The 12,303-nt window shown below is 39.3% G+C and overlaps 1 protein-coding gene across 4 annotated transcripts in view; it reads right to left on the bottom strand.

Annotated features, from left to right (window-relative positions):
- VCAN (versican) overlaps window positions 1–12,303 on the bottom strand; it is a 105,808-nt gene that overhangs the window by 61,948 nt on the left and 31,557 nt on the right. For all 4 annotated transcript variants that reach the window (XM_086629231.1, XM_086629229.1, XM_086629230.1 and 1 more), the window contains exon 5: window positions 8,717–9,010. In XM_086629231.1, the coding sequence (XP_086485357.1) occupies window positions 8,717–9,010 (294 nt within the window). The remainder of the gene's footprint in view (window positions 1–8,716; window positions 9,011–12,303) is intronic.

A 12,303-nucleotide genomic window follows, 5' to 3' on the forward strand; every position in this document is an offset into this window, starting at 1 on the left:
GCAAATTATCTCACCAACAGCTGCTCATATCAAAGACTATCCTGACATTTTCTAATCAATTCCTTTTATATTGAACAACCTGCGTGAAGTTGATTTTGGATCGAATAGAAGACTTTGCAGAGGCACTGTATTTTTTCACTCTGTGTTCATTTATTTTGTGCTTTCACTGTACAGGATTTTTTTCCTCTTCTCTCCCACCATTGTTTAAATAAGGATTCAACATAATTAAGCAATATTAAAACTTAATATTTTTTCAAGGAAATCACACTAAACAACTTTAGACATGGTTTAACTTTGTCATTACCAAATTAGGATTTTAATATGATCTGTGTTACTTAATAGTAATTTTGGAATATCTGGGTGTACTTTCTGGAGGAGAAAATGCTTATTTTAAAGATTATACATTATATATACTGTAGTTATTATCTAAGCATTTTCAACATAACCAGTTTCATAAAATTTTTAGCCATGTGTCTAACTTGAACCACTTGAGCAGTTTCTCTGTGCTCAGAAACATTGTTTATGTGTTTACATTTAGGTATGTACTTATCCTGGAAGGACATAGACCCTACTGATAGAGAAAGAAATTGTTTTGAGTCATTGCCAACAGCCAAAAGAAAAAAAAATGTTTTAAGTCAGAACAAATCCTGGAAATAGTGAATTCTCTCTGTGAATAACAGCCAAAATAAATTATTCCAAAATATCAGTAATGTTCAGACAGTCAAAATGAATGCTTTGACGCCTTTAGTCTATTTGGATGGGCTATGCAGAGATGCCTGTGTGGAGAGGTTGCTTTGCTTAATTCATACATATTTTTGCACGTGAATTTGTTTGCTGCCTTATTCAGTTTGTTCTGTGTGTCTGTCCCTTCCCTGCTACCAACCCTGGTAGAGAGGACAATCCTGGATGTTCCCCAGACTCCAAGAGTTATGCCAGCTGGAGTTTAAATTATTGGCAGAACCTTCCAAACTGGACAAGTCTAAGAGGAAGAAAAGATCAAAAAAGTAAAAAAATTGGTAGTCTGAGTTACAGACTGAGACAGAAATCTCTCATTATTACACTGACTCAGTACCCACTCAATCACTCATTTCAGGAAGCAGAAAGATGGACAGAGGATGTAGAGTTTTGTTCATTACTTACGAGACACATGGTATCATAAAAAGGATTCAAAATCTGATACTGCAGCTATAAGAGTCTCTCTATAACTGTAGGTGTATACTCCCACTTACCTACACTGTCTTTTGACATCAAAATATGAGCCAAATGTAATGAGAAAAATAATTAAACAATCTAAACGCAGTATCCATTCTTACTTACAAAATATGTGCAATATCAGCGAAAATGAATGAGATTCTTAAAAAAAAACCAAAAAGCTATTGGTCTTTCTTATTTTTAAGGAAAAACTTAAAAACACAACAAAAGGTCATGTATCCTCTTTACACCATTGCCCAAGGTTTTTTTCTTCTGGCTAACAAAACAGTAGAGGCATCAGCTCCTTTAGCTCTGTGAAGACAAACACTCTTAAGTAAAACCACGTGCTATTTCATAACTTCTAAAGTCAGATGGTTAAAGGGAATGATATGTTATCTCCTGGTTTCTCCACATGCAAGTATAGTTCTGTGAACAAATTGTAACCTGTCAATCCATCCACAAAAGAACAACAGCAAAAAGTATTTCTCTTTCCATGTTATTTATAAGAAAACTGCCAAAGAGGACAAAAAATCAGCGAGCCTCTTTAGTCAACTCTTCCTTATGAATCTGTATCCCAGCACCAAATAAAAGAACAGTCTTTGCTTGCTGACTGAAATAATCAATTGAAGAACAAAGCAAACCAAGATTGTCACTCAGGTCAGGAAATGACAGCAAAATTCTTGCTGCTTTGCTCTCCCCACCTAGCATGAAGAAGACAAATTACCCGTATGTCCCATGAGTGGTACTCAGTTCCCACAGCAGTGAACGAAGGCATTAAAGAGCAAAAATTATTTATCTTTTCTGTACTTGAACACCTAAAGAGGCAGATCTTTTACATCTTGACCCTGTCTCTCCTAATCCCATCCTTGTTACCTGACCCATTCAGTGATCTGAGGTAATGAAAGGAAAATGCCTTCAGTGTTATCTTCTTTTCTTTCCCCTTCCCTCTGTTCACAATACTTGCATTTGGGGACTATTCTTAAGGAACTCAGATTTTAATCACTCAGATCAATGCAAGTTCACTTGCTCTGGCAAAAGAAGCATCATCTCCTCCTGAAGCTCCAACTCCTGAGGCTCCTAACAGTTGCTTCACATACATCAATTCAATTGATAAATCAGGTTCTCTCTGTTCACATTTTACACAGCATTTAAAAGGTCAAGCTGCACCCAGCCATCACCTCCTCCTCCTCCTCCTCCTATTAGTGGAGGACTAGTGAGGTCTATGGTGCAGGATTGCCTGAAGGAGACTGAGATCTTACTGTTCTCAGCATGGTCTAACTGACTTCTCACAATTCCTTCACCATGTGACTGAAGCAGAGTGGGGTAAGAAACGTGCTGGAAGCTGTCCGTGTGCGCAGCCTCTATGATGTTTGCCTGTTGCTATAAACCCAGCAGAGAGCTTCAGGGATTTATTCCTCTTACACGTGGTCCAAGATATTATTGGAGAGCTCCGCAGCTATGTAGGTCTTGCTAAACTGCATATCTGAAAGAAGCAGAGAGATCTACCTTCTTAGCAAAATAATAAAAGCCAGAGAATTGTTATCTGGCGGTAGCTGTCCCGTAAGGCAGCTTAAGCCCCTTGCATAGCTTCACCTTCACAGAGGTGAACGGAAGCAGAAGCAGAGCCAACAGCCTTGTATACACTGTGGTCAGTGCCATGACCTTGAGATGCTTGCCTGCATTTTACCCATTCTGATACTGGACTGTGAAATGACAGAGGACACTGACTTTATTATGTTCAACACTCTATTGTGTTTCATCTAAGATAAACTTTTTTCTGGTTCTTTTTCTTCAGATTGAAAATTTTTTTTCCCCTGGGTGTCACCACGCCCTATGTCTTCAGTATTCTGTGGTCATTCCCAAACTGATCAAAAATCCACAGATCTCCTGTAATACAGTCCCTGACATCAGGCTGGAAATAATTCCCTCATCCAGGAAATAGCTGGGACATGTAGCTACTAACGGTTGCTGTGGAAAAGGGCAGAGCTGCCTAGCTATTCAAAGTTTTCCAAACTAAGTCACATGCAGCAAAAGGGAAGACAACACTTCTTCTGCCAGCTTTTGAGCTATGCCTAAAAATCTAATCCTTTCTGTTGCCGGGCAAGTGGAGTGAAGTTGATGTTTCCTGAGCCTTAGGCTGCAATCATGGTGGCTTACACTGTAGGACCTCCCAAAGGGCTTTTTCCTCTTTCCCTGCTCTGGAGTCCTCCATAGAAAAACACTGCTTGCACGTCACCTTGCATTACTAAACACCCCCGTCCTGGCAAAATACTCTTACTTGAACTGACAAGAAACAGAGGGTTTGGCTTGGAGAGGTTTTGAGGTGGGCAGGGGATAGGTTTGCAGAAAGACAATTATTCTCCACTTTGATCTTACAAAGGTCTATCCTGTTACATGTCATGGAGGTTCCCGCTTCCTATATTTGTTCTATAAAAGTGCACTCTAATTTTGAGATTTAGACGGATGAAGTATCAAAGAAAGAGGCCCTCAGTCACAAGCAGCAAATGACTTGGATACACTCTTGACGAGACTGTTTTGAAACAATCAAAACAATGTGGACTCCATTCATGATGAACACATATGGCAACACTGTCTTGGATCTGGAATTTTCCAATCTCCAGCTAAAATGAAATCATAATGCTAAACCAAAGTGGCACAACCAAAGGCCATAAAAAAAAAAAAGGTGCATGAAATAATGTCAAAATGAAAGAGCAATTCTGAAACAAAATGGTCAAATCCAGAGTAAAATGGTCAACACGTGTTTTGAGTCAAGCAAAAAATGTTTTGCTGAAAGATTTGCCAAAATCAATACAGGTCTAAGAAAGAATTTAGCTTTAATAAATCAGTGTTTCTCAGCAAAACGCAGATCTATGTTTCAAAAATTCAACCACCTCTGTGTATGAAGTTCATCAAGTTCAATTTTGTTGGAGGTATATAAGACAAAAACTGTATACATTTTGATTAGTTCATTTTCTGGAGCAAAATTTATTCTACAGATACTATAGTATAAAATGCCCCATTCAAAGTCAGTTCAAGTCTGTGGTAAGATTCCCACAAACTTCAGTGTATTAGACCTGGTGGGACTGGGGGGCTGAGGGACAGAATTAAATACCCTTAATATAGCTCTATGCCAGAACTAACTATTAAATAGGTACTCATTAAAACCAATATTTTTCTCGCTGATACAATATTTTATTCTCTTACAAATAAACATAAGTGTACAGCAACATTTGTTGTACCTTTTTTTTTTTTTAATTTTAAATAGAAGCTCTATAAGTTAACACTTGAAAAACTTTTCCTCTGATGATGGCCTTCAAGAAGCTTCAAGTACTTAATCATATGTCTAACCTGAAAACTTTTCAAGCCCTATCAGACACATGATTAGGTACCTCTCAGACAAAAAGAACTCAAAAGTCTGGGAGAAGTCTTGAAGGGATGAGAGGAAACACACGAATAATGTTTCAGAAACTCAGTCATGTGTTTTCTGTAGAGTGAAAACCGCTTGTGATCAAAGTGAAGAAGGTTTTTTTAACAAGGTTTTTTGATTCTAAATCATGTATTATTAGTCTGGGCCACTTTTCTTTTCATAAAGTCAAGACATTTTGTACAATGTAATTTTGAAACCAGAACACTGATGAAGTTAAAATCCTGAACTTAACTGTATTGTTAAATGTTGTCCAGGTTGGTTGTTTTACCAAAACTAGTGGATATCATTTTTAAGTTGAATTTACTACTTGGGTTACTATTTTTCATGTATTTTAACAAACATGATTCCTTTCTAAAAGTAAGTCAAATGTTCAAAATACAGATTAAGGTTTCTTTTAACTGCAGTTTAAAATCAATATGTTGAGATTTTCCACCAAAGAGACTTTTAATCACAGAATAGGAGTAAAGACTCTAAGCAGGGCTGGAGAAAGAGATATCTCCTTTCTTAAATATACGATTTGTCTTAATAATGACTAAAACAGATGCCTGTTTTGCCACAAATCTAACGCTTCAGAATACGTGTAAATCCATGCATTGGACTTATCCTTTTTGTAGGTGGGAGGCATATGTTTTCATGGCCTTACTCAGGGAGTATAGTATTACTCAGCATGAGTAAAAGCAGCACACGCAGCTCCTCCATCATCGTCGTTTCACTTCAGACTAAATGTGCAACATGTGGCCATAACCCTTGAAGCTGAGTCAATGGGAACTTCACTAGCTTTCACACCGGAGACAGAGGAAACTTTACAAGGATGCTGTAAAAAACCTGAGATCACCACATCTGTGCTGCAGACCTTCAGAGCTGGTGCTACCTCGGTAGCTGGCTTGATCCTGCCCTGTTCACAGAGGCACTCTGTGTTTTTCCCTTTAGCTGACTGAGACGTCATAAATGCATGTAACGACCTCCCTTTTTTCTTCTTTGTCAGCAGCAGAAGTTTTTTGCTGGTGTGACTGGGTATTCAGGCAAGGAGGGAAACATAACAATGTAATAAGCACAGTAAGAGCTATAGACACCGTACTGAAGTTACGTGGCAAGAGTCAAGATCTGAGGGAGGACTGTTTTGTTGTCTGGCACGGTGGGAGTTGCTGCGTAAAAGCTTTATACCAAGCTAAAAGCAGTCAGAGCTTGGGGACAGTGGACTTTATGTGGTGGACTACTGCACTGAAACTTTGAAATAGAGATAATGGGAAGCTTTGGAAGAAACTTCCAGATAAAAGATGAATTGAAACAAGAACTTAATTCAAGCCTCCTACTATATACTGTAGAACCATTTTTTTCTCTCTCTCTCCCTTCTGCCCCCAAAAAGGGACAGGCTCCAAGGTTCCAGCAGGAGAGAGTGACTCACTAAACAGACGCTGCTTCAGGCAGCTGCTTGAGATGTGAAAGACCAAGATGCTAAGCAGCAAGTCTCATTACTCACTACTTGCATAAATCTTTAGCAAAAGCAATGAAGAGTTATAGCTGGATCCTGTGTGATGCTGAGCACCTTCCTGTGCTCCTGAGGGGAAGAAAGAGCTTCCAGTAACTTCTGAAACATGTGGTAGACAGGCACCCTGAAGGAGGGTAGATGGTTCACCATTACACTCCTGCATTTCCCCTCACAAAACCAGATGTATTTGGCAAAACCTGAGTCATCTAGCTAGCAGCATTTAATTAATTCCGTGTAATGCTGATTGTAATTAAAACTGTTAGAGAGCAGCCCACTGTTACCAAACTGTGTTGGTTCTGTTTAGTCTTTTTTTTTTCTTACAGAAGGGTTGATAGTCACAGGCTGTCTCCTTCTTGGGTTGCAAACTGATGAAGTATCTATTCTCTGTGTATCAAGGGTAAGAGTTTACAGAAAAAGCAGTTATACAAAAAGCAACAATCCAATACTTATCAAGAATATTTCTAGAACAAACGGTATATCACTGGAATTTGTTTACTAAAACTTCCAGAAAGAACATTGCAAAGGCACTTGGTTTTTGACAGGGGTGAAATTGACGCAGACAAACAGAAAGCTGGAATTTGTCTTAGCTAAAGACTAGATAACAGGCAAAACATCCAGTCCCTGCTTCTGTCTTTTAGAGGAACTGATGACTTTCATCCCCTTTAAAGTCAATTTGACTCACAGCACTTAAAACTGATCATAAACAATTTGGACGAGGGACAGAAGGAGTGATATGACAAAACTCTGCTCTGTAGAACACACACTCCTAAACTTATCTAGTCCTTACTCCTCTGTGGAGTTCCCTTGAGGTCTATTAGGACTACTTCCACGTGCAAAGTTTTGGAACATCTTACCCACAAACAATACAGGAAAAAATCCTGGTTTAAAATATTGGAGAAAACAGTGTCTGAGAACAGCTAGACTGTAACATTACACCAGATGTTGGGATTTGTTCTCAAGCAGTAAGGTTTGTTCATAAATAAGCCTCCAACGCCTTGAGTTGGAAAGATCTGTAGCTGCAGTTGGTTCATCATCACAAAAATGGGGACAGTAGAGGCAGCACATTTCAAGCAGCTCTGACTTACAGTCACAGGACTGAGTGCAGAAAACCTAGATACTCATAGTTAAAGACCAAGTTCTGAACTTTTAACTCAACACAAGTAGACTGTACACCTTAATGTCAACTGTGCTATTTGCAACCATAGGACGTTCCTTGAACAGAGAAGCTTGCAGGAAAACTGTTCAGCAGTCCAACCCCCCTATGCTGCTGAGAAGGCTGCAAGTCTCAGGGAAGCAGAATATTCAGCCTGGAAGAAGCACTCTGATCGCTTAGATGTGATGCACTTTGCAACAGAATCAGTGCCCTCTTGCACAAAGAACACTCCTGTGACGGAGAGCATCTTAAAGGATAAAAATAAGGTGATGGGATCCTCTCTTAGCAGACACAGATAGCTGGTCTGCTGTATTTGACAGGGCTACACAATAACTTACGTGTTGCACATCATAAGATGCATGGATGGGTTTCTGAAAGTGTAGGGAAAGAGTAAGCAGCCATCACTAATGACAGAGAGAGACGTAGAAGGGATGTTCTAGAGAAGGCCAGGCTGATGAGACTAGGGCCTCCATGGCGACGGTCTGTGAAGCACTGCCAGGAAAGCCTGGGACACAGGCAGGGATCTGGAACTGATGCACAAGTGAGATCATATAGGGAAGAGAAACTCAGGTAAACTAGAAGCTGGTGAACCTTTTGGGACAAAAGGAACCTAGGCAAGGCTAGGCTGCACCATAATAATAGCAGAGCCAGGCTGCTGACACTGAAGATGGAAGAGGTTACAGAGAAATATTTAACCATGAGGCCAAAGGAAAGCTGACAGATGTGGAAGAGATGCAGTTTAGATTGATGCAGTCTACCAAGTGAATGTGGCAAATGCTTAATGCACCTCTGAAAATACAAGAAGGGAAACAAGCAGCAGTAAGAAAGGCAATTTAGACCATTCACAGTACCGGCTGACTGCCACAGCAAACACTGAGCTAGTGAGAGGACAACTTACAACCACTTTAGAAGCCTAAAAACTATGACAGGACAAAATCCCTGGAGTCCAGATGTAGCCTTTAAATTACTGGCATCTCAGAGACCTGAAAAGGCCAGGCTTGTACGCAATTTGTAAACAACTTCTCTTATTGCCATGATTGGAGACAGAATATCAAGTTAGATGACAGTCATTCACCTGGTCAGGTAGGACATTTCTTCTGTTCTTATATTCGTTTACATGATACAAATATAACAGGGTGCACTTGGTCACCAAAATTTGTCACATCCACAGTTTCAGGGTGATTGTGGATACGGTGTGTCACTCAGTGTAAAAACACTACTCAGGCTAAAATCTTACCTTAAAACTTTGCCTATCTTTATCTACCAATATTACTTTAAAACATTTGTTTTAGTTGGGCTTTCCTCTCTTTTTTGTAAACGTAGAATACAGCAATAGAACAATTTTTTAAAAACTCATGCACGCTGCAAGAACTGAAACAAAACACACAGTAAAGAAAATACTTTTCAGGGTTAGCATGGAGAGCATACCGAAAATTGTAACTGGAAAAAAGCTTACGTTCATAGCAGTAGGCATCAAACTTGCTATCTGGGTAAGGAAAGCCTGTTTGGTTCTCATAGCGATACAGGGTTCTCACCCCAAGTAAACCTCCACCACACTGGGGCCTCGCCACCGAGGCCGGGTAACGAACGCTGCCATCCGCCAGCCAGCCGTAGTCACACTGGTCAAAGCCATTCCTCCAGGCAACATACATGTTCCCAACGGAAGCAAGAACGCCATCTCTTTTCCGACACAGCTCTTTAGCTTCCTCAAAGGTGAGCTTCTCAGGGACTGAGACATGAACCACTTCATCTAGAGGAAGAAAACAAAGATAACAAAGACTGAGTATCATATTCCGCCATCAAGCCAGCTTAGTTGTAAGTTAGATAGTTGGAAAATCAAACGTCCCAGATTTTAATATGAAAATGAACCTACCACAAAGCATGAGCATTTATGTTCAAACTTAATGCGATGAAGTATACTGTGGTTGGAGACTGAGTCCCTCTCTCAGTCTCGAGGCAGAGGTAACAGTAGCCTCGAAGCTCCTCTGTGACCTCTGTTGGAGTAGACTTTGCAACTTAACTACGTTAATTAAATCCAGTCCAACAGGATTTACTTTCTCCGTAAAACAAATCTTTTACATCTGCAAGCCTCCTACCCAACCTTTTTAGTCATCCCTAGAATCTGACTTGAGACACAAAAAAAGCAAATGCTCTTCACTGGCTGCTCCACAGCAGCTTCTAATGTCATATTTCCATCAGTCATTTTCCCTCATGGGGAAACAAAGGTGAGGAAACGCACTAGACATGTTGCATGCACAAAGCCCTTTCTGCGTGCAAAGGTTTAGTTAGTGTAGAATGTTGCTAGTACAGCTTAGCTTCCATGGAATAATAATTTTTAAAAAATAGCCTTCCCATTGGAAACTGAAACAAAACAAATAACATATCTAATATTTTACTTCCAAGCCAAATCACCACTACGCAGTTGGCTTGGTTGTCTCCTTTACCCAAACATGATAGAGAAAATCAAGGCTGTAACGTTCATATCCTGGGAAGGGAACGGTAAACTGACTCCTTTCTAGATTTTGTTCAGTCTCTGGGTAGAACTGATGAGGCCTAAAATCAACACATTCAGCTGTAGAAAACAGCGCAAATTCAAAATATTTGTTACAAGACAGTAATTCTCTTCCTCAACTACAGTAGGCCAGAACACAACAGTCACTTGCAGGAGGGCACTGCTTTTTCATATCAGACATGCAATCTGCCTTACCTCTGCAGTTGTCTCAAGGTAACCTAGCAAAAGGCAGAAACTGCATCACCTCAAGCAGTTTCATTCATCATCAATATTACACTTCTTTCGGACTTGAAAGGAATGCAAGTGTGAAAGGAGGCAATGTGTCAATTTTCTTTTTCCTCCTAGGCAGAAACTCTGATTTGTTATTACAGCTGTAACATCAATTCCATAGTGTAAGTCTCTTTATACATGTAGTAGGGAGTTTCTAAGTTAGAAGCAAAGGGACAAGGCATGTCTATTGGACACATTTTAAGATTAGGAAAGCAAAGAATCATTCACCCTCAGAAATACCAGAATGCTTCATTGAGCTCGTCAGACCACAGGAATAATGTACTTTTTTATTAAATACTTCTACAGAAGACAGCTTTTCCTGCATCAAGGGGCAGATCTGGTATCATGGCCAACACAGAAAGATGGATGCAGTTATCCCACCATACTGTCGAATGACAGCATCATGAAACAACGGAGTAAAGAAAGATCTCTCCAGGGCAGCCTCTCTGTTCTGAGGATATACAGCACCCAGGATGTATATGAAAATTAGTAGTTAAAAGATTGTAATTAAACAGCACATAACATCAGTCCAGTTAGACAAGAAAATGAAATAAGTAAAAAAAACACACAATGTATTTTAGTGGTTTTCTAGTAACAAAAGCGAAGGATCAAAAGTAAATAATGTCAAACAATCCCACAACATTCTTTCTGGGAGAAACTTATTGAAAACATAGGAAAATAGTTAAACAGTACAAAATTAACAGCAAAGCAATTTTTCCATTGACTGATTTGGATCACTGCCTCCAAATAGAGCTTGTGCATACACCATTATAGTTAGCTCTGAGCTGCCATCTGCACTCTGTTAAAGCAAGGAAATTTCGTGAATAGCTATAAGACTTCAAAATCCAGGTTTCAATCAGAACATGTGTAAGAGAGGTCACTTTAGCTGAGAATTTACTCATCAAAGTTGCACAACAGCATTTCTATATGGAAATCTGTCTTAAATTTGTCTTGAAGTGTGCCCATATATGTAATATTGATAGTACCGCACATTTAAAAATGGGTGGCATAACTTGCTTTGTACTGAATCTATTCTACTGACACCACGTGTTTATGTGGTTGTCTATTAAAAAGTCAGCTGCTGTCAAACAGATACCATTTTGTCAAAGGGTGTTTTACCAAAAAAACTAAACAATAAAAACCCCCATGTGTTTAAGGAAAAATACAGCCTAATTAGAACAGTCGAGTAAGTTAAATCCAAAGTCAAATTCTTTGCCAAATGTTTGGTGTATTAAAGAATTTGTTAGGATAAATTCGCAAAGAATGCAAAAAGATACCAGAGCAATCAGCAAAATGCCCTTATTGTCATTCCACCATATACCAAGTAAATATTCATTTATTTCAGGAACACTGGTGATAAGATAAAGAGCAAAAAGATGTTAAAACATTGCAGCTCGCAATGGCTTTAGTTAAAGAGTGTTTTGCTATGATTCCAGAATTCCTATTTTAAAACAAATACCATAAAGTGCAGAAATCAGCTTCTACACATTGTTGCCCAATCAGCCTACACAAAAGCTGAGCAATAGAGCAGGAAACACAGAAGAAAGCATGTGAAGAAAGGTGCTGATCGCTGAAGGAAGAAGAGCGAGCTCTAGGAGTTTCCTCTGGCACCACTAAGCACTTGGGGGAAAAATCATACCATGGAGCTCAGGTTCTGTTGAGCTCTTTCATGGTCTCAAACTGAAAACTGAGAGAGGCTTTCAAGAGGTCATGGAAAAAGACTCGTGCTCCAATCCTGACTTTCAGCAATGTCACTCAAGGTCATTGAAACATCCTGACTCCTTCAAAGCACCAAAGAGAGAAGGATTAGACACTTGCACAGTAATTTCCTCTAAGAGCTAAAAAGTTAATGGTGAAGCTATTAAAATGTATTTAATCCATGCAGTCTCTAAAATAACTCTATTTTTTGAAGCTCCATTTTTAACAGAAGGATTCATCTTGTCACACTCTTACAGTATCTTTATCATAATGTCTGAAAGCACCTCAATTTCCCAGCCAAAACACTAGAAACAAGGAAATTAAGATTTTTTATCTTAATCTTGTCCGATCAATTAACAAATGACATGGCCACCAATACCAGAAGGGCAAATTCAATTTATGTGTGTGTGTGTGTGTAACATTTTCATTGCTGGAGGACACTCCAAGTAACTTAGCAATAATATGCAAGCAAACCCCAGGGCTTAGACCAGCAGATGAAGAGAAACTAGTCCTACAGTACCAGGGGGTGAAATGAAGACCGTGACAATGTTTAGACTGCAGAC

The sequence above is a fragment of the Tauraco erythrolophus genome, chromosome Z (genome assembly GCF_009769465.1).
Source record: "Tauraco erythrolophus isolate bTauEry1 chromosome Z, bTauEry1.pri, whole genome shotgun sequence".
Lineage (NCBI taxonomy): Eukaryota > Metazoa > Chordata > Aves > Musophagiformes > Musophagidae > Tauraco > Tauraco erythrolophus.